Source organism: Pimephales promelas, chromosome 9, assembly GCF_988280905.1.
Source record: "Pimephales promelas chromosome 9, fPimPro1.hap1.1, whole genome shotgun sequence".
Lineage (NCBI taxonomy): Eukaryota > Metazoa > Chordata > Actinopteri > Cypriniformes > Leuciscidae > Pimephales > Pimephales promelas.
The window spans coordinates 24,764,806-24,787,800 of NC_142777.1; the positions used below are offsets into that span (position 1 = coordinate 24,764,806).

At 36.8% G+C, this 22,995-nt stretch overlaps 1 protein-coding gene across 1 annotated transcript; it reads right to left on the reverse strand.

Annotated features, from left to right (window-relative positions):
• Positions 1-5,162: 5,162 nt before the first annotated feature.
• On the reverse strand, positions 5,163-22,713 carry gpm6aa (glycoprotein M6Aa). Its single transcript, XM_039664489.2, has 7 exons — positions 22,543-22,713; positions 14,152-14,344; positions 9,596-9,752; positions 9,038-9,191; positions 8,878-8,954; positions 8,575-8,640; positions 5,163-5,731 (listed from the first exon to the last, which is right to left on the reverse strand). The coding sequence occupies exons 1-7, from the start codon at positions 22,577-22,579 to the stop codon at positions 5,579-5,581; spliced, it is 837 nt and encodes a 278-aa protein (XP_039520423.1). The 5' UTR covers positions 22,580-22,713; the 3' UTR covers positions 5,163-5,578.
• Between the last annotated feature and the right edge of the window lie 282 nt (positions 22,714-22,995).

The following is a 22,995-nucleotide window of genomic DNA, read 5'->3' on the forward strand; positions in this document are numbered from 1 at the left end:
TGTGTGAGAGAGAGAGAGAGAGAGAGAGAGAGAGAGAGAGAGAGAGAGAGAGAGAGAGAGAGAGAGAGAGAGAGAGAGAGACTGTGTTCGGATAGGCTAAGCCCACACGCTATAATCGGCTAACGGCAAGGTTCTCTCACGTGACCGCTCGCTCCCTGACACTTTTCCATCCTGCACATCCTGTCCTGTATGAGGATGATTTTGGCTTCCGTCACCTCCCTCGCCTCACGCTATTGCATGCATTGTGTGGATGACACCCAACCTGTGTGTAAGCTGATGTTCAGGTCATGACTTGGAGGTTTACTTTGAGTAGGTCAGATGGCAGCTCGCTTGGCCAAACTGTTCTGTCGGGGTTGAGAGATGACTGCCAATTTTTGAGTTCAGCTTGAAGTGAGAATTTATTGACCTACAATCATAGGATAGGCGGATTAACCATATGCAACTGCCCATGGGGCACCACGTCCAGGTCCAATATTAGTTTCTTTTAAAGCAGAATGGGCTATATGCACACATAAATTCCGCATTTGACGCAAGGATGCTCGTCCATTTCCGGTTGTGGAGATTAAAGCGGAGGAAAACGGGATTATGGCAGAGTCTTCAAAATTTACTGTCCTTGTGTCTTTGAAACGAAACGTACATACGTTTAGATGCAATTTTATATATATTTGTTTATTTAATCTAATTTTAAAAAGAAGCATAAACACAACGAGGGGTGTCTGTTTTATCCTTTTTTGTGACTAACGTTTCTTTAGTATAACCATGGAGTATAAAATTCTATATAAATTCTCTGTATTGCATTGGACTCTACGATCGGCGGAAGTTATCGAGCATCCTTACACCTTCAACGGAAATACCGCCGTGCATAGAGCCCATTCTATATTATTTTTGAAATTTTGCTCTCGGGGTCCCCCTACAGTTGGGAAACAGTATTGTCTTCTACTACTGTCGTAAAATATGTCATGGTTAGACTAGGGAATACACTTGTGCATTTGTTGACAAGCGAGACCCCCGAACTCTGCACAAGGAAAGAGTTCTCACATCTACATTGGATGCGGCGAGGTACGAAGCAACACAACACATTACCTGCAGTAAACTGATCTGACACGTGATCTGTTTCTGACGCACTTCACGTTTGCTTGGCGGGTTGAAGATTGATGCACTGGACCGGGGTCTGGAGACTTACTTACGTTTTTGTTGAGTAGCATTACAAATGCATGTTTTTAAAATATTATTAGCATAAAAAATCACTTGTTTGCTCATTTTGGCGTACCCCAAAAATTTTACCTTTAGGAGCGAGGACCTCTTGGATGGGTCGGGCACTTCTCCATTGGCTCAAAGCTGGACCAATATTGATCCTCGTCCAGCCTTTTATTTTGCCATTCTCCCATTTTCTCTTTCTTCTGTCCTCCGACAAAACCTTTGTCTTCTTGGTTTTTTCTTGCTACTTCAGCCATGACAACATACAGAGGGGGGGAAAAAACGATCGTTGGGCTCTCGCGTCGGAATTTGAAGAAGTGGGGGAAGTGACGTATATGCAGTAAAGCGGTCAAATTTTGTAGGCCTAGTTCTTTTTGTGGCCGGGTTCCTAACCGCACCCCGAAGTTACATAGTGCCAGTGAAAGCAATACAGACACTAGGCTATGGAGAGCATAAAATACTTTATTTCAAAAACATGCATTCGTGCGTCCAGAGATGGATAGATGGATCGTTTGCTTCTGTCTGATTAGCGATGCGGCCCCCAGCTAACCAATCCTGCTTCAGACTGATGTTGGCACCTCACTTAATTAGCATACAGTCGCAGGGAAAAATACATTTGCAAATACAGAAATAAATAAATGTAGAAATGTGGAAATACATAAATAAATAAATGTAGAAATAAATAAACATATAAATACATAAATGAATAAATAAATGTAGAAATACATAAATAAATAATATATAAATGCACAAATAAATAAATAAATACATAGAAAATAGCCATTTATATTTCAAAAATGTATTTATTTTCACTATATTTATTGCACTTATTTATTTACTTCTATGTTTATGTATTTATTTATTTAACCTTTTGTCATTTTTAGTCCTTCATATTTTTTATGCTCTGAATTATATATATATATAATGTATATATATTTATAAATGAATTTCACTGTATATAGTCTAAAGTATGAAAGAAATGTATGTACATTTTTTAGAATAACTAATTTCTACGTTAAACAACATCACATTCGCCACACTCCTAAGACGACACTTATGGTTTTCTTTCCAACGGAGCCATTTCAAAATGGCGGCTGCGTGAAATCAGCGTATAGGGCCCATCAACTAACATTCTTCAAAATACCTTTTGTGTTCCCTAACCTGAGGGTGAGTAAATGATGACAGATATATATATATATATATGTATATATATATATATATATTGGTGGGGGTGGGGGGGGGGGGGGTATTGTTGTAAGTTTATGAAAACACATCTAAAACTTTGAAGACATTGTCACATAGAGCAGCCTTTCTCAAAGTGGGTGCCGCGGCACACTGGGGTGCCCCCTAGCTGTGTCAGGGGTGCCGCCAAAAAATTACGTAGGCTAAAAAAAAATGTGAAAAAAAAAAACAGAAAAAAAACAGCTGACATTTCATATATAAATATATTTGAATTTACATATTTACATTCTTCTTTTTAAACATATGAACATATTAATAAAATTGTAAATTCATTTTAGATAAATATATAAAATTAATCATAAAAAAATCCGTCTCACAAGACCGAAGCAAGACGCACACAACTTGACGCAAGTGACGCAATCCATAGCAACGCGTTATAGCAACACCTCAGACTGACAGAAACGTAAAAATAAACGTGAATTTAGGCCACTTTAGTTACAGCATTATGGATCGTTTTTTGAAAAGAAAATCCCCATAAGAGCCGGGGATTTTTATTTTATTTTATCTGCATCCTGCACTTCATTTGAGTTCTCCTGGTCTGGATTTGTTATTGGGTTCTTGTATTGGGCGGTCCACCTCTTACGGTTTTATTACATTTGTGTCTCTGATTAATTATTTTGTGAATTACTTTGCAAACCTGTGTTTTTAAAGGTGCTATAAAGTTTTTATTATTATTGTTATTTACAGTTCATATTATGCTCTGTTCATTACTGTTCTGTCTAACTAAACAAGACATTTGCATTTAAATTTGGGTTATGCAGTGTTTTTAAATTATATTTTACACTGGGGTGCCTTGAGATTTTATGCACTTTTGAAAGGTGCCCTGACTGAAAAAAGTTTGAGAAAGGCTGACATAGAGTAAGCTGTAATATCACATGCCGTAGTTCATGTGAAACATAGGCTGTACCACATGCAAACACTTTAAAAAAGTGCAATTTTTCTCTCAAAGTGCTTTATTTATTTTTCATTTGACCTTTACAAATTACCTTCATTTGTGTAACCCATCTTAGTTAGATAATTTTACTAAGTAAAACCAATTCATTTCAATTTGACCACAAGGTAAAGTGATGAAATATTTTGAGTGTATGTGAATTCCAACACGATACACAGATTGTCAAGAACAACAACAACCGTAGAGTATTTATTAACAAGTACACCAGTGTAGTTTATTTATGCAAGCAATTTGTCCCTACAGATCAGAAAAGCCACTGTCAAGCGGTTGGCACATTTATGTACAAAACAAATGAATGGTACAGCTTTCTACTAAGCATTCTTTAGTGAGAGTACAAAAAGACTAGTATACGAGGACAGAGGGAGTGAACCAGAGAGAGAGAGAGAGGTGAGGGTTAGAGAAAGCATTAAGTAAGGGGCTCAACAAGCAATAGTAATAGAAAGGTGAGAGGAGGACTCGGAGGAAGTTAGAGAGATCACCACAAAGTAAACAGGCACAAATCAAACACTAAACCACCGAAGAGTAGGAGTTTCAGCGCAATGTATTCAGCTTAGGATTCAAATTACTTCACATAATGAGAAAGGGGGTGACCCAGCAAGACAGTCGCAAATAACAAACTCATAAAAAGATGGAATGAAAACTGTTTTTCTTGTTTTTTTTTCTTTGATTTTTTTTTTCATTATTATTATTATTATCATCATTATCATTATTATTTTTTGATCCAGTAAAAACGATTACCATTGAATGCATGACCATGCCACAAATAACACTTAGGTTCACACAGTCTTTACCTAACATTACAGGGGTGCGACTTGGAAGCCAGCACCCCGATGCACTTACACCAAGAAAGAGCTCACAAAATGGCCAAATAAGTGCACGAAACTAGCTCTTAGAAACACTGACGGAACATGACTTGCCAGGCATTAAAAAGAATGAGAAGACATCTCCATCATCCAATATAATAATGACTTGTTAGCAAGACAACGAGTAACTGTCATTGAGATAATAGTATAAGCTCTTTAAATATTAGTTTTCATAGTCGTATTCCCCTTCGTAAAGAAAAAAAAAGTGATCTGTCACCAAACGTTCCTGTGTCTCGCCTGGATTTCTTTTTAGGCTTTCAGAAGAACACCCTCCCTCTGCCCACCCTATCCTGTCATGGAATGTGTTTTCAGTCTAATACGAATTCACCTGAAGTTTAAGTGCTAACTTACAGTACATACATTTACACATTGACTTTGTACAAAAACTGAAAACAAAAAGAGTCAAATAAAAACCCTGAAGGCTTTACTGTGTCTACATCTATTCGAGTAGGAAAATAAAAAAGAGGGGGTCATAACACTGTAGGCTTGTGCATGTGTCACTTGCTTCCAGTAAAGGGAGAGTTGCATTGCTGCCGAAGAGGGGGTCGCTCGCTGCTGACACTACTACGGTAAGATTTAAATGCGTCAGAAAGATCCTCTCCCTCTCAGAGAAGTTACAACGCCACCTACTGGCACGATGCGGTCTGAAAACTTGAACGGCAAGCAAATAATAACCATTTTGTTCTTTTGTAATCATCTTGATAAGCTATGCAATGACATCTGTAGAAAAATAATAAATAAACACTTTATGGTACATCTGTTATATCTTAATTTTGTTTTTTGTCTTTTCTGTCTCAGTTTTTGAGTTTTCTTTTACCAAAATAACGCAGAATGAGCAAGCCATCTGCTGGTATCGGGCTTCATACCTTCTGATGATTAAAAAAGGAGAGAAAGAGAGTGTTTTATTATTATTTTTTACCTAATTTTTTTTCTTGATTCAAGTCTTTGATAATAAGACCTTAAGAGACAGACACACATGAAAAATGTGCTTTTCCTCCAAAAACCGAACCTCTACATAAAAACGATTCGTGAATTGATGCTAAAATGTTTCAAAAAGAAATATATTTCAAAATTGTAAAATGTGGTGGAAAAAAGAACCAGCACAATCTCATAAAATTAAATACATTAATGTGAAAAAAACTACAACACTACTGCTAGCACTAATAATAATAACAATAATAATAATAATGTTTGTGCGAGAGGTAATGGGTTGGCCATGGGGTTGGTCATACGACACACCACCTGGACTGCACCAGTGCCAAAACTCCCTTCAACAGGAAGTGAGAGCACTGAGGGTCCTCTCGCCCCGCTGCTGCTTCCTGTCTTATGTGTAGGCATTGAGCCGTTCCTTGGAGCGCGTAGAGTGGATGTCATGCAGCTCCTGCTCCTCCTTGGACTTGCAGTCCTCGTATTTCTGCATTTTACATGCATCCTTCACATAGGCCCAGTTGGCAGACAGCACCATCAGGTAGTGAATCTGAAACAACACCATGTGATATTGAATACTGTCAACACAGTCAGCTAAACCTTTGCATTAGCCTACTCTAATAAAATTGTTCTTATGAAACACTTATAAATCCCATAAAAGGATTATTATTATTTTAAAATCTATTTATTATTGAAATAACACCAACGAAGTCAACTAAACATTTATAGTTGTATTATTCTGACACTTTTTTACTTATTAATCATAGTATTATTTGTGCATAATATATATTGTACACTATACACACACACACACACACACACACACACACACACACACACACACACAAAATTCAGCTGCTTGAGTTCTTATTAGATCAAGAAAATATGATCAAATAACCCCAATTTGTTCATCTCTGCACTGGTTACCGATTAAGTTCCATATCGATTAATTATTGCTACTGACCTAAAAGTTTGTAAATGGTTCAGCTCATGTGAATTCTATTTTCTCTAAGCATTGATATAATGCATCTCATAATCTTGCACTCCAGTTATATTAGATACTTGAGATGCTATGAACAGTAGCTATGCTAATTATTTTCCATTTGCTTTTCTGCGTCAACTAGAGAGTACACCAGCTTCGGTTTGGATCCAGCCTCTTATGAAGACTTCAGATGACCCAACACCTTTAAAGACAGACTGTGATATTTGCTTCCGCTGAAGCTGCATTATTTTAAAAATAAATCATGTTTAACAGTGGAATTCCTGTTGAAAAACATTACCCATGATGCTGTACAGAAAATTACACCAATCAGAGAGTTGGTTGCAACAGGTGCAAAAATAGCTCTTTAGCTCCTCCCACTCCCATAAAGCATATATACATCTATTATGCATATTTTGCGATAAACTTAAAACATATTGTTTTTATATATCCAATGGACAAATTTAAATGAGAAGTTGCATATTTCCATTGTTTTTAACTAAATTATACTTTATGGGATTGCAGTTCTTTCCCTCACCAAAGCCGTTAAGTACACATTCCACCTTTAAAAAGTCTAGTTTTGCTTCAAATCAAAGTTTGTAGTATTGTGATTCAACTGGCAACTGTGTAGCTGATTGGCTTGGCTCATGCCTTATAACACTTTTATAACGCAAAACCTTTTTGGAAATCTCTATGGTAAAAAAAAGTCTCTTATGGTTACCAAGGGTGCATTTATTTGATTGGAAAAAAAAAAAATGCTAATATGCTCGTTTGTGTATTTGGAATAAGATCTTAGCAGACTGTGATGACGCATGTTTGCCACTCTAAAATTAGCAGTGACACCAGCAGGAGGCAGCATTGTAAAGCTCCTCTCATATGTTTGTGCTGGAAAACCTATGCTCGAAAATACCTTGATGAAGGCCCTGGCTATATGGGTATATTATAAAATATAGTAAAGGTTTTAAATGTGTTTAAATTGAAGAGGGGTCTAACACGATATGAAAGCAAAGGAAGTGTGTGGGGTTATAGAAGTCTTGATTTTAAACATTATATACATATAAAATAAACATTATATATATATATATATATATATATATATAGGTTGAGAGGGGACAGCTGTCCTGCATGAGAGCATACACTATATTTTGTTTTCTTCAGTGCACCATTATGCAAATCAGATTTACATTATGCAAGCTCATTAGAATAGGACCACACCCTAAATTCCTCTTCTTGACAAAGGAAAAGCTTGGTTATTATTACCTTTCCCAGAGAGTGTAAGGACGCATTGTTTAACAGTCAGTTAAATTTGCTCTTTCCACAACAGGAGACGGGAAAGCTCTTTCTATAATTTGCTACATCATCCCAGACTAACAACCACATTCTCTTTTTCAGAAAATGGTTCCTCGCAAATTACTGTGTGCTGCTTGCTACAAGCTCCAGGGCCTTTCTTCCCCTAGTTTCCATGACAACAGAATGTGCCCAGCTCTCTCCGTGTGAGAGAGAGAGAGACGGAATGGGAAGGCAGGCGGGCGGGCGGAGGGCAGGCACAAAGATGTTAAATAACAACAAAGAAAAGGCAATATGAGAGAGCTGACAACACCCCAGCACACATTTTTCATGACTTTTTATCCCATTTCAGTTTATAAAAAGGTGAAGTCATTAATTCAGCTTGCATCATCACACAAATAGACACGCTGTTGCCAGTTTAAAAGGATGAAGCTTTAGGACTTTCAGTCACCATGATATCAAATATTATCTTAAAAGAGAAAAATGCCTAAAAAAATACTTGCTATCAATAAGCAAGCAATTAAATAAACTTTGTAGCATATTTAAAAAAATATGAAGAGTTCAGATGCAAAAGCCTCTAAATGCCATTTGAAATTTTCTTCTAAAATGACAATTTTTATCAAGCTTGTATATTTAAGTTCAGTAATTTCACTTAAATGAAAATTAATATGTAATCTTCATTGCCATTTAAATGAAATTACTGAACTTAAATATACAAGCTTGATAAAAATGATCATTTTAGAAGAAAATTTCAAATGGCACTTAGAGGCTTTTGCATCTGAACTCTTCATATATAAATAAATTCGCAAAAAGATGGAGCAAGTTACATATTATAAAGAATACATGACCATTACTCAGATTTTCGCCCTAATTTTCACGTTACAATTATGCCGAAAGTCTGCAGATTTTGGCCAGTCGGAGTTGACAAATTTCACAGAAAATGGCATAGTGAATGATCAGATTTTTAAGGTTCAGACTACAATTTCATCCAGTCAGAGGTATTCAAAACATATATGATATTTTGAACACATCATAATGTGTGAGCTTTCAGCATTCGATCTAATTTCAAAAGTGGTGTAGTGTATTCCAGATGCTTTGTATAATTGTTGGTATTGGTCAAAACTCACCATGGCAATGACTGCAGCTCCAGCCCCAGCCAGCGCACACACAAACAGATGGAAAGTCATATCCAGCTTTCAGAAAGAAATATTGAGAGAGAGAGAGAGAGAGAGAGAGAGAGAGAGAGAGAGAGAGAGAGAGAGAGAGAGAGAGAGAGAGAGAGAGAGAGAGAGAGAGAGAGAGAGAGAGAGAGAGAGAGAGAGAGAGAGAGAGAGAGAGAGAAACAAGTCTTGGGTTGCTTTTCATTGTGGAAATGATTTATACAACTGATTGAAAACATTAGAATCTAGCGAACTATACTTCACACTGACCTCATTCGATTCACACATTTTGAAGAACTTCTCTGATCCTGCACATACAGTCTTCTCCTCTCCAAACGGCACAACACCTTTTATTTGGATAACCAACCAGTAAGAATTACAGCAACAAAACAAATATCTGTCAGTGAAACCCCCAGATTATGAAACATACCAAACTGGCGTGGGTCGAGACATAAACTTGCTCCCTCCAGAACAGTCATGTTTTGGCAAATGGTCCAGATGTTGAAATACATGAAGACAGGCAAAGAGGTGAATGCTGTCACACCCAGCCAAGCCAACATGAAGATGTACGTCAGCATGATGAACTGAAGGAAAGAAGGATGGACAAATAAGACTTATAAGCCCAAATACCCGATCAAACTCTAAATTAGAAAATAATTTACAAGAGTATTAAATAAAAGGCACTATTATAAGCATCAATCATTTCATATACCGGTAAACTCAATATGTAAGGTAAGATACATAGAAAGGAATGTCTCTATTAAAGGAAAATGAAACAGTGTGCAGAGTTTAGCTATCAGTGTTATAAATTAATTACAATATAACAGCAACCACACCATAACTTTCTTGCTTCACACTGCATAAATGAGAGAATAACTCGCAGAGCTATAAACGGATGCTATGTTTATGTGCGGCAGTTACTCTTAGTGGCTTTATCGTTGCCCTTTTGTACATTCCAATGCATGTCGTTCTCCCAGCGATTTCTCACCCATGCACTGACGCAGCGTCCACAGGTGGTGATCTTGAAGTCTCCATACAGGTCCTTGATGGCCCCACTGGTGAAGAAGCCTTCAACCATCAGAAGAATGCCATACACAAAGAACGCTGAGGCAATGCCATAGATCACATACTTGATAATGTCAATGCTGTGGGAAACGGAGGAAATAAAGTCCATCACTATATATGCATTGGTTAAAAAAAGACTCATACATTTCTAGTCTAAAAACCCCCAAAACCATTAACACAAGGAATCATGTGACCACAAATTAAGGCAGTAAAGTTCACATTACTCAATCTATATTGGACTCAATCACACGGAGAATGTTGTAAACAAACCAGAACACAAAAAATATTTTTGCCTTGCCAAGTTAATTCATCATTTTACTTAAAAATCAATCTTATATCTTAAATAAAATAGATGATTTGGATATTTGTACATTAATTTTAAGCAATTTCTGAGAAAAGCCATTGAAAGAGGATTGGGCCGAGCGCCACAAGACATATGTAGCCAATCAGCAGTAGGGGGCGTGTCTACTCATTATGGGAGAGGAGAGAGAGTGAGCAAGAGGGAGATTTGAAGAAAGACTGTAAATGGCTGAGAGACATTACAAAAGAGAAACATTAGAGGAATATCACTGGAAAAGGAAGGGATCGGGTTTAAGTTTAGGACCTACATTAATATTAAAAAATCTTTCCAGCACTGAAGAAACCTAGCTGGAATACCTGATAATGAATGTTGTTTCTGCTCCATATGGGAGTAACAGTGGTCTCACAAAAAAATATTTTGTTTCACTTCAGGTATGATAAAGAGATAGCACTCATGCATTTCATGCAGCAATGAAGGGAGGGGTGTGTTTGTTTAAGTTGATTTCAAATATCAAAAGTGTTCAACAATAATTTTCAGAAATCTCTTACTGTACCTTTAAATGATACATGGTCATAAACTTAGCATAACTGTGGATCTAAGCCAATGTGTGAAATATTTTTTGTCAAAATTAAGGTTTGTGAGTCAGTCATGTTGATTCAAAAGCTTAATTCATTAATGTTACAATATTGAAGCAACAAATATCTAATTATTGACAAATGTTAAGTTTAAGCTGTACATATACACAAAAACATCCTTTCTGTAGTTAACACACAAAGATCAATTTACTCTAATTTAATCTTTACTGGATAAACAAAAGTATGACTTTTTGCCTGTTAAATGAATGGCATTAAATTGATGACTAACTTGTTTGATGTTCTAAAACTATAATAATTACATGACTTGTTTTTGCGTACACAACAACCTAAACTGAAACAACTTTACTTACTTAGTAAATCATCAAATGTACTGTAAAAAGTGGCTTACGTTACCCTGTTCTCCCCTATGCTTAAAGGGTAATTCCACCAGTGGAGACATGAATCTGTATTGAAAGTGGGATATATATGTAGTAGAATAGTATCATGAATTTCTAATTTGGGCCCTTCTTGGCCGATAAAAGGCAGAAAATGACTTTTTAGTGCTTGTGGATTGTAGACAACAATCCACATAGTGCATTGCAATGCTCAGCTCCGCAGGCCACTCCCACTATTCTGCCCATCAATGTAGACTAGAGTTGAGCTACACTCTACGCTACCGCCGGCAAATCATTTCGCACCATGAAATCAGATAATGCGCGTTAATATAATATGACGACGTATGAGCGTCAAGTCGGGGCCTATAGTGCGCACACGAAGGAGAGAGCAAGAGACATTGCATTTGTGCGCCTCATGATACAGAGGCTCAGGCACTGAAATTTTTGTTCTTATTTGGTCTGTTTATTACTGTTTACGTCGGAATCGGTTCCCTATTAGCATCGTGTTTCAGTACCCACCCCTGTCCATAATGCATCCGTCTGCGTATTCAGTACCTTCGTCCATATTTTTAAAAAGTTTCTGCCGGTGAAATCAAACACACTGGCACTTAGCGCATTAGGTCCAACCCCCTATGGGGAGGTTTGAAAGGGTGGGAACTAGTGCGTGTAGTCTTTACAGAAATCCCCCCCTCTTACACTTCCTCCTACAATGACATAAAATGACGATTTTTGCGTCATTGTAGGAGGAAGTGAAAAAGGTAAATAGCAGATTTCTCTCATCTCAGGGTAAAATGAGAGTGTTGCACATTCAATAATATGACTGGATTTCTAACAATAGAAATCTTAATGCAAATGGGTGGAGTGTCCCTTTAAATTGAGAAAAAGAAATTGCTAATGGGGTGAGAAAATTACACATAATTCCACAAATAGTACCTGTCAAAAGTTTGGAAACATTAATATATATTTTTAATGTTTTTGAAAGAAATCTTTTATGCTCGGCTGCATTTACTTATTCAAAAATACTGAAAAACTAAAACACAAATTAAAAGAAATGTTTTCTATTTGAATATAATTTATTGCTGTGATCACAAAGCTGAATTTTCAGCATCATTACTCCACTCTGCAGTGTCACATGATCCTTTAGAGATCATTATAATATGATGATTAAGATTTGATGCTCAAGAAACATTTATTATTATTATTACTAATGTCGAAAACAGTTGAGCTGCTTAACATTTTGTGTGTGGAAATGGTGATATTTTAAAACTGTAGATGTGGCACTCAAATTTATCATCAACAGAAAAACAACTTGTTCCAGCATTATTTTGGAAACTTGCTTATTTCTTCAGAACAAAATGCTAACTAAAATCCAAGATATAGATCTGCCATATATATATTTGAAAAAACAAAAAAAACAAAAAAAACATATTAATAAATTAACAAATAAATGAGGACATGTTAACAGCTCTCTTAAGCTCAGCAACAATTGCTTCTCTACGATCATAGCAGATGTTTTTTCTTTTTTTGGCATTGTGTAAACACACAACTGAATGCTCTCGACCAGCAAACTGCCAAAACGTCTTCTTTTATAGAGGTAATCACACATGCTGACAATCAAAGACATTTGATAAGTTGCTCCTGCCTGCCACGTACTGTCTTAAATCCTATGGAAGCAGTAATGGTGTACTTAGTTTGTCACCAGGCTTTTCCATTTTGGCTTTATTTTTGTTGAATAAATAATGACAAAATGTAACACGTCATGTGCTGTTGATATTCATCCGAGGTTACCCAATTTTAAGATCTGCCAAGAACCAGACGATTTTTTTATTATGTCCTGATATTGTCAGACGACATGTAGGGTGCAGAAGACAAGGAGAAAAGGAACTCAGACGCATTATTCACAAACTTAAATTCAGAAATAAAGGGAAACCACCCCCAGAACTTCAATTCACACAACTATACATCAACGACGAACAACAAACACTGAGGGAAAGCACAGGGCTTAAATGAACTGGGACTAATGGGATGATTAACAGAACACAGGTGATGGGAATTAGTAATTAACCAGACTGAACCAAAATCACAAAAGACAGGGGGAACAAGATCACAAAACTGAACTAAACCAGCCCGATCTCATGAAAGTTCGTATCTATGGCACGAATGTCATTTCTCGTGGCATTTATACGCCAAAAACAGTTTTTGCGTGTATATGGCACGCGATTTTCGCGTACATATGATACGCACTTTTTTGCGTATAATACGCACGAACTCCCCACCCCCCTCCCCCCTAAACCTAACCCAGGGTTTTTTAGTGCGTACCATATACACGAAAAAAACACTTTTGGCGTATAAATGCCACGAGAAATGACACTCGTGGTATAGATACGCATCTTCATGAGACTGTGTTGACTAAACACAATGAAAACGTGACAGATTAATAAAACCATAGAATTTAATAGGGTGTCCTTTCTTTTTCACATGACTGTATTTGAGTAACCAACAGAAGGAATATTTCTTCTATTCTGTCACGCCAATGTTCCTTGAGCATCAAATCAGGTTCATTTGACACTGAATGGGCTCTATGCACGGCGTTATTTCCGGTGAAGGATTAAGGATGCTCGATAACTTCCGCCGATCATAGAGTCCAAAGCAATACAGAGAATTTATATTGAATTTTATACTCCATGGTTATACTAATGAAACGTTAGTCACAAAAACAGATAAAACAGACACCCCTCGTTGTGTTTATGCTTCTTTTTAAAATTATATTAAATAAACATAACTATATATAAAATTACATCTAAACGTATGTACGTTTCGTTTCAAAGACGGGAGGACAGTAAATATTGAAGACTCTGCCATAATCCCGTTTTCTCCGGTTTTCCTCCGCTTTAATCTACACAACCGGAAATGGACGAGCATCCTTACGTCAAATGCGGAACTTATGCGTGCATATAGCCCATACTAGAGTAATGATGCTAAAAAATACAGCTTTGGCATCACAGAAATAACTAATAACTAATTAAAATAGAAAACATTATATATATAATAAAATATTTTAGCAGTAACTGACTAAGTAACATTATTTTAATTATAAATTTGATATATGTATTTATTTTTTAGCAGAGTGGCACTTGTGTATGTAAAATGTATATATGTGGGAATCTACAGTGAGAAATGGCCGGTTCAGTGTGCTGCTCTCACTTACATTGTAAACACATCCAGACCATCTCCAGGTCCCCTGATCACCTCAAAGTAGTTCTGGAGGATGGTGACCGTTCCAGAAAGAGCTTCATGTCCACATCCACAGAAGAGCGCCACTCCAGCATACAGCAGGATGGTGGCAATCAGAGATGGATAAGGGATGCCTCCTAGACATTTCAGACAACACTCCATACATCCTGAGAAAACAAAGAAAAAAGAGGTCATGTTTCATCTGTTTCTTCAGTATGTCATGTAAGAAAGCAGTATTCTTGCACAGAAATCAAAGCTAGCGTAAGTCGTCTTCTGTGCTCTTCTTAGTGTCTAGCCTCTGCCTGACAAGACTAGCAAGTACCCTGACAGTTGGAAGTAAATCCTCAGTCCATTCACTCTGACAGTCAGTGAGGTCCAGTTCATTTTCTGTGTGTGCACGTATTTGTTACTCTTCAATGATGTGCAAATTGTCACTGCAGCAGACTATTTAAAATTCTCCCCTTGGCATCATATATCAGAGTGAATCATAACAGGATGATTCATGAATAACAAAATGTCACTTTGACACTAGGTTACTTGATTGAGTTTTTCCAAACATTTCATTTCAAAATGTCATTTGAGTTTAGCTTGTTTTTTTTTTTTAATTTGTATACTTAATACATGTATCTGTTAAAATTATGCACTGTATGAAAATGTTTAATTTCACTGTAAAAAAAAAAAAGAAAAAGAAAAAAGGCATCCGATACCGGAAATTTACTGTCAAAATTTACAGTAACAATCTTTTGGGCATTATGAGATAACATGGTATTTTATTTATTTTTTTAAAATGTAACGTAAACCATAATTATGACATTATTTTACCAAAAAGTTGGATGTATTTTCAACATAAAAAAAACAAAAAACATAATTAGTATGTTATACTGCACTGAAAAAAGTGGTAACCTTCTAACATCTACATAAACTGGTTTTATTCAAGTAAAGAAATATTATTTATCTTCACTTAAAGCTGCAGTCCGGCGTTCTTCCTCTTTGTCGCCATCTCTGTTCGAAATATGCAATTGCAGTAATTCACGGAACACGGCACAGCGCGGATGAACACAATGTTTGAGGAGAGTGTGTGGCTGTCAATCACCGTGCTGCATGGCATTCAGAATCACAGATTATTCTTTTTGGAAGTATGACCAACATAGGAATTTTCACCAGAAAATGTAATCTAAACTAGTAAGAAACATCAATTTTTTTTTCTGGTTCTGGTAAATCTCTCAGATTAAATCTGTTAATTTTAACAACGTCATTGCGTGACTACATTTAATGTCCTTCCGATATGTATCCTTGTTTTCGCATGGGCCCGTTCCCTTTTTTCTGTAGCCACTCCGAAGTCCGAAAAAAGTATTTTGCGCTTTACAGCGGGTGAATCTGTTGTCACTGGTGATTGTCGTTTGAACCTTTCTGGATCCGCCGTTAAATTAATGCTTAATTATATCAAGTGCAATGAGAAAAGCCTATAAATCTCCACCTCCAACATCCTCACGCAATATAGCCTACTAGCCGAGACTCCTTCTTTATGTGTACAGAAGTGACGTATGACTCAAAGACATGCTCGAATCTCCTGTGGGAACCAGTACCACTGGAATTAAAAACATTATTACAAGCTTATATACCGCTTTGAATCGAGCTAAGGCAAGTAGATAGTTTTGAATACTGGCTGGTTATATATTTTCTCGAATATGTATTTTGGATCATTTTTAACCCCCCAAAAAGCTATGGACTGCAGCTTTAACCAAAACATACATGTTCAGTGTGTGTAGTTTGGCATTAGAAAGAATAAACTTTGATTCAGCTTGCATGTATTTAGTATTCCCAACTATGCCAGTCCTTTTAAAATGAGTGCAGGTTACAACCATGGTTTGGTTGAGGCCACTGCTCCCATTTCAGTCCTTTGGATGTGAATTATTGAATACTGTCAAATATAATAATAATGATGCTGTAATGAACCTCAGACCTGGCTTTAGTGGATTTGGCAAGGGATCAACCTGTTGCCATAGCAAATGCTGTAGATCAAGAAATGTGAGAATCCAGTATCTGATTCTTTGTATGTTTAACAGATCTACAGATTTGCAGTAGATCTGTTTGCTTTTTAAAACATTAAAAATGATTTTGTTGTCTTAAACATGTTAAGTTTTTAATAATAATATATATTTTATATTTGACCATTAACAGACCAACACACTCCCCACATACTGTAGTAATACATTATTTGAAATGTTTCACACACAGTATGTTCTTATTATTTTAAATCACACATCTTCATATGCCTTACTCAACTGCATTACAGTATTAGCATTTACACAATACTACGTGCAATTTTGATCCTGTTATGAGATTCTATGAAGTGTTTAAAAACCACTGCATGTCTCCTGAGCCAACACGAATTGCATTATATTACAATGCAGCCTTGTTCAACATTCAAGGGTATTAGATGAAGCATTAAAAATGCATGCACATTTTGTTAATAAAGGATCTGATTTACAATACAAATACTCACAGGATAGCCTCACTGGCAAGTTTCACGACAGATCACAGGCAGCCAAACCGTTGCAATCTCATGCTCTTATAGTACAGCCAAAGAGAAATGGTTTACCACACCAATGCAACTCTCAATTATGAAAGCAACCAAAATGCAGGCCAAGATACTAAACTGAACCATAAAATCAGTGCAAACAGGCTTGAACATTAATGAATAAAGTTCACGTGCCAACTACTTGTGTAAAAGATACAGTGTGTTTCTAAACAATACTCCTTTTTATTAATTAATCTAAGCTAAAACCACACTCTAAAAAATGCTGGGTTGTTTTAACCCAATTTTGGGTAAAATATGGACAAACCCAGCCAATTGGGTTAAAAATATAATTTAAAAATGTAACCCAATGGCTGGGTTTGTCCATATTTTACCCAAAATTGGGTTAAAACAACCCAGCATTTTTTAGTGTGCATGCATGTATTTCCCATGCATTCAGATCATAAATGGTAAATCACTTCTTTTTTTTAATCATTGCATAAAAACTTCTATATAGCTTCTTTTATCCTTGGAAGATTCACTGATGCTTAATGTAATTACACACTGAATAGTTGCAGTTTGCGGAGCCAGTCTGAAATTGTATTTATTAATAAAATATACATACTTAATCTTATACACAATAAAACTAATGTGTTCATCAGTGCTGTTAACTAAAACTATACAAAAAAAATTGTTCATTCGAATACCTGTAATAAGTTACACCTCGTCCGCATTATGTTCCAATCGGAGTCAATTATTCCGCTTACACCACGGCTACCACAGCTCAAGACATTGATCAGATGATGTATTTCGAGACATTTGTCAGGTTTTAGTCCTTAAAATGCTCTTATGTGTATAGAACTAATTTCTTACCCATCTCATCCCAGGCCTAATGTCATTTCGGCACTAGTAACGGAGGCTTGAGTCATTTATTAGCAGTTATTAGAAAGAGAAAGTTACACAAGTCTGTGCTTTTCTCAACAGTGTTCAGCAGCAGCGTCTATACTAATATAGAATCTGTTTCAAGAACAGGGCTGTAATAACCTCGCTATTGAGAAATGTCATAGCTTTTAAGTTACTAAACTAAACTATTTTACTACTTAAAAAAAATAATAATCAGAGCAGCACTGACAACACGTTTTTGTGCGAGGATGTTACAGTACTATATAATTTTAAAGGGAGTGAGTGAAAATAATTTGTCATTTTTATCCTATTGTTTACTGTATATGTATTTCCTTGGTGGTCAATGTTGTTGTGGGTTTTGGTTCTTTGGCTGTAGGCTGTCTTTGAAATAACTGACCTGAATCTTTGAAATATCTGACAGCAATCATATGGCCATGATATATATCACTTCGCCAAATGATTCCTGCCTGGAACTACTTTAGCTGTGCATTTCTCTGAAATTAACTACACATATTTTTGAACGTTCATCAATCAGATTCAAACATTCAACAATCCTGTAGTATAAATCAGAAATGAAATCAAGAAAAATTATCAAAAAATGAGAAATCTTTGCAACTAACTGAAATCAAATAGGCTGAATTTCTGTCAAATTACTAAATCTAAAAATGAAATTAAAAAAAATAAAGCAAAATAGCATTGATAGCCATTCATTTGAGAAAAAAAACATTTGATTAGCATTTTTTTTACTACAAAAAGCATATACAAATACAAAGTTTTGCTAACATTGAAATTAAATATTTAAATAAATAAATATTATTATTATAAATATTTTAATAATAAATACTATAATATATCAATAATGCTAAAATAACACTGGGATTTGGATATTGTTTTCAGATGTTAAACCAAAAATTATGCACACAAAAGACAGGCCTAACCCAAACAACATAAACAAAAGGACTATCCCAGAGGGTCCTCTAATAATAAAGCAATGGCTGCTCCCACCCTACCCCAAACCTGCCCCATGTCCCTTGATCACCCCACCCCACCCAACCCCAACGCCCATCTGTCAGTCTGACAGCCTCAGTGCCACTCCCGCCTTGCCCCACCCCCAACCTCCAATTAATCCCTGGAACTGTGGGCTCACATGCGAACCAGTGCTCACCCTGATATCCACACATGTTCAGAGAGGAAACACTCTCACAGGACACTCAAAGACCTCACAACAAAAGGCTGCTAATGCTAACGTTAATCCGCAGCACAGAGGGGAGAGAGAAAGGGAGAGTGAACGGATAAGAGATTGCGACAGATGAAAGAAAAAGACAGTGGAAGAGAATCAGGCAGATGGAGAGGAAAACAGACGCAAGTGTTGGTTATCATGCAGCAAAAAAGCTTTGTTTTGCTGTTTAACGTGACCTTTTTACACCCACAGTCAAACACTCTCCATTCATAACCACCTCAATTGGACCCTCTTCGGCCATTGTTTTAACAGTATTCAAAAGGATTTGAATAATTTGTCAATTTAAAGTGATTAGCATTTCATTACCCATAATGCCGTTTTTCAGTTCAGATTAAAAAAAAATCAAATTCAATTGAATTGAATCACATCAAGTGGCTACATGAGGGGCGCTATGTGTCTCTATCACTGCCTCTCTCTGAAAGCGAGCGGGTTTTCATCACCGCACGTCTACGCGACTTCTCTGCGCATGTTTAATCAACCAGCAGGGTTGCCATGGCGATGGAGGTGCGGGCCCTGAGAATGGGCCGGGCCTTTGCAAGCGCCATGACCCACTTACAACGCCGTGTGTCAACACATTCAGCGGCAAACGGGCTGAATGGGAGACACATTCACAAGGATTACAGGGGGGGAAACAGTCCAGCGTCGAACGCAGCAGGAACCGAGAAGACTACACGATTTTATCCCTGACGGGGCAGCTAAATGGGTTCTCCCAAGATACCTTCCCTCAGCAGAAAAGAACCCATTTAGAACCCAATGTATGTAGCTTATTTGTATCTGGATTTGAAATGCACCAAATGTGTAGAAAACTAAATTTAAAATTCTCGTAAAACATTCAACCTGTTCTCATGTTCCTCTCTTTGTTCTCATGGTCGTTTGACCTGTTGGAAACATTAGGGAGAACAATAGTGCACTGAATCCACTTTCTATTATTAGCTATATGATTCAATTTTGAGGACAATTAGTGAAACTTCAGTGTCCCTGAGAGGTTTGACCAGTGTGTGAGAACAATAGGAGTCCCCAGATTAGAGGGTTGCCTCTGGATCACACAAGGTCGTGTATTTGGAGATTAAAAAAACAGGAAGGAAATGAGATCGCCAGATAACGTGCATCCCGCAGATGCATAGAATTCAATCATGATTTCGTTTCCATTTCAACATCGCAGTTTAAAACAATGTGGTGCTTTGCAGATCCATCACACCTTACAAAAGAGAAGTATGTTAATGTTTATATTAATACTGATGGCATAATTCAAAAATGCGATGCATGGATGAAATATAAATGCAATTAATATTGCACATTAATCCACAGGATTAATACGGATGCCATAATTCAAAGAGTCGATGCATGCATGAAATATAAATGCACTTTAAAGATGCGCGATCCATCTAACAATCACAACTCGATTTGGACATTAATAATGAAGGAGTTTGTTACATGCTGAGCTACTAAAAATAGAACAAGAGGCATGACAACATGCAATGATGTTCTCAAAAATATCTTATATAAGTGAGTGTAAGTTAACAAAATACACGTAACTATTAAAAATCAGCTCATTGCATCTGACTATGCAAGCAAGCGTTACCATAAGATTGCCCTGTTTTTGATGTCAACGTAAACATGTGCGCAGAAGACATGGGGGTATTGACTTGGCAGACAAAACACCAGTGAGGTAATGAGTAAAAATGTGTGTGTTGAACCATTTATCTTTATTGATAGAATAAGAAGCATTTACATGGCTACACACGTGTGTAAATGACCTCACACTGTATCTTTTTGTGATATTCTATAACACTCACTTTTATGAACACCTCCTATCAGAATTTTATCAGAGGATTGATGTCACACTGTCTGCTAAGAGCCCATCCAACAAACTGCCCTCTGTCAACAGCGATGACTGAAATTTGGAGGTAAAAGCTATAAATAAAAGACGAGGAGTGGGATGGTATTTCTGTGTGTTAACGGCCTAATGTCCTCTAATCCAATAATCATGAGAGGTAATGAAATGTCCATTCTCCCATGAGGCCGCTTAGTTCCCCACTTCATCTATTGTGCAGCAATAGGGTCAGTGCAACGGTCAATGCACGTCTGTGAATAAATTCACTGATTATCAGACTTCAGCTTTTCTTTTATGGAGTTAAGAAACAAGTATTTTGCAGTTACTGTAGCATTAGTAAGTATTATGTATTAGGTCAAATATCACTGAATTAGGGAAATGTGCATTAAATATGAATGCATTTTCATTTTATTACTAAATTGCAAGGCATTACTTTAGCTCAAATGGGTCTCTTTCCAATGGAATACGTGAACTGACTTTAAAAAAGAAAAGGAAAAAAAGTATGCAAAGTTGCTGACACAATGTTGAACACCTCAAATGTTTTAATATTAATAATAATACAAAAAAGAATATTTATGGAACTAAATTGTGCATCAGTCAAAGCTCAGAAGTTCACATAGTTTCCTTTTTTGGGATTCCCAGATGCCAACAGATCAATTTGGAAAACCAGGTCAAATGATACATACAAGTTCATCTGGTGCACTTTATGGACAATAAGCATTTTCTATATAAACAAAACAAACAAACAAACAAACATCTAACTATTAAATGCAAAAAATATTAAAAATACAGAAAAGAGAAACAAAATAGATCAAAGTGAAGAGGCTTTATGTATTTGTGATTCTCAGATGAAATGACTAGATAGACAGCCAATCATGACATCTATTGGTTGAGGAAATCAAACAAACAGTAATTACGAAAATAAAACACCAAATCCCCTCGGCAGGTTGAGCATAAATAAGTGATCCTCCCATATTTCATGTGCTAAATATCACACAAGCTCACTGACAGTCTAAGCACAGCAGACCTGACATGGCTGCTATCATCACTGCTTTAGAAGGGAGGAGGGGAAAGAAAAAAAAAATATAAAAGAAATATAAAGAGGTAGAAATAGTTCAGAAGGCTGGTATTTGGATTATTTGTATCCCCTTTCCTTTAACTTCTCACCAATTATTTTCTCTATAGACCACAAAAGAAGAAAAAAAGACAATGATGTCCTCCCGAGCTTGAAATTCAGCCCCTGCAAATGGTGGTAATATAAATAGCAAGCTCCCTCTCTCACACAAAGCAAACAAATGCTCCTGAACACAAAAGGAGGAGCAAGAAAAGGAATATGAAATGAAAGAGGGGTGAACAATAGCAGAATTTAGACAAAAATGTTCACTGCATCCGGAAGACGGATTTGTCTCCTGCCTCCTTCAGACAGACTGACAGAAATGCGCGGCAAACAAAGACAGACCCATCAGATGGTCCACACACACACACACACACACACACAGAGGATCCAGCCCCTGCACACAATCACTGTCGTACCAAAAATCTATCAATACATTTTTTAAAGGATCATATTTGTTCCGCCACGTTATTTTCATAATTTCAAAAAATGAAAATGAAAATTCATGCAATGCATCACAGTGCCTGAAATACATAATCGGTGAATTCATAAAAAAAAAAAATCTCATTAAAAATATGGCAGAAAACATTTCTCCCAGTACACACAAAATAACCTATTTAAATCATTTTCATAACCTCATTTTATAATCAACAAGACCAAAGACAATGAAAAGCAGTGAGGGATTAGGCACAGAGGTAAACAACACAATCGGAAAGATGGATGGGGAAACAAAGGAGATAAAAGGCATTCCTTTACCCTTTTGGGTCTGTCCCTCATCCAGGTCCTCCTCCATGTTGCCTTTGATTTCGGGGGTTTCTACAGCAGTGACCAGTGTTGCGCCTGTGAGTTTAAAGTCCGCTCCTTAAACGCCTTCACTTGCCTGCTTACCACAATAGAGGCTGAGGCTGGCTCTCAGTGCACAAGTCCCTCTCTCTCTCTCTCTCTCTCTCTCTCTCTCTCTCTCTCTCTCTCTCTCTCTCTCTCTCTCTCTCTCCCTCCTCCCTCTCACGCTCCTGCTACTACCCTGTTCCTCACAGAGGAGAGCTGCTGTCAACACTGATTTTTTTCAGTTGACTTCTCTTGTGTGTGGAGGTTCAGTGTGGCATCTCAGCGGTGTCTGGTGCAAACCAGTGAGTGTTGAGACATTCAGAGCTCTATTTATTCTATTTATGTGTTTATATACGAGGTAACACAAGCGCAAGTGTGGGA

What these genes read in the sequence shown, in the direction of transcription:
- gpm6aa (XM_039664489.2), bottom strand. Translation starts at nt 22,579, where the DNA reads ATGGAGGAGGACCTGGATGAGGGACAGACCCAAAAGG. An exon ending in GGTCTGGATGTGTTTACAAT is followed by an intron (nt 9,753 to 14,151) that starts GTAAGTGAGAGC and finishes CGTTTCCCACAG; the next exon opens with CATTGACATTATCAAGTATG. An exon ending in TCTCGACCCACGCCAGTTTG is followed by an intron (nt 8,955 to 9,037) that starts GTATGTTTCATA and finishes TCCAAATAAAAG; the next exon opens with GTGTTGTGCCGTTTGGAGAG.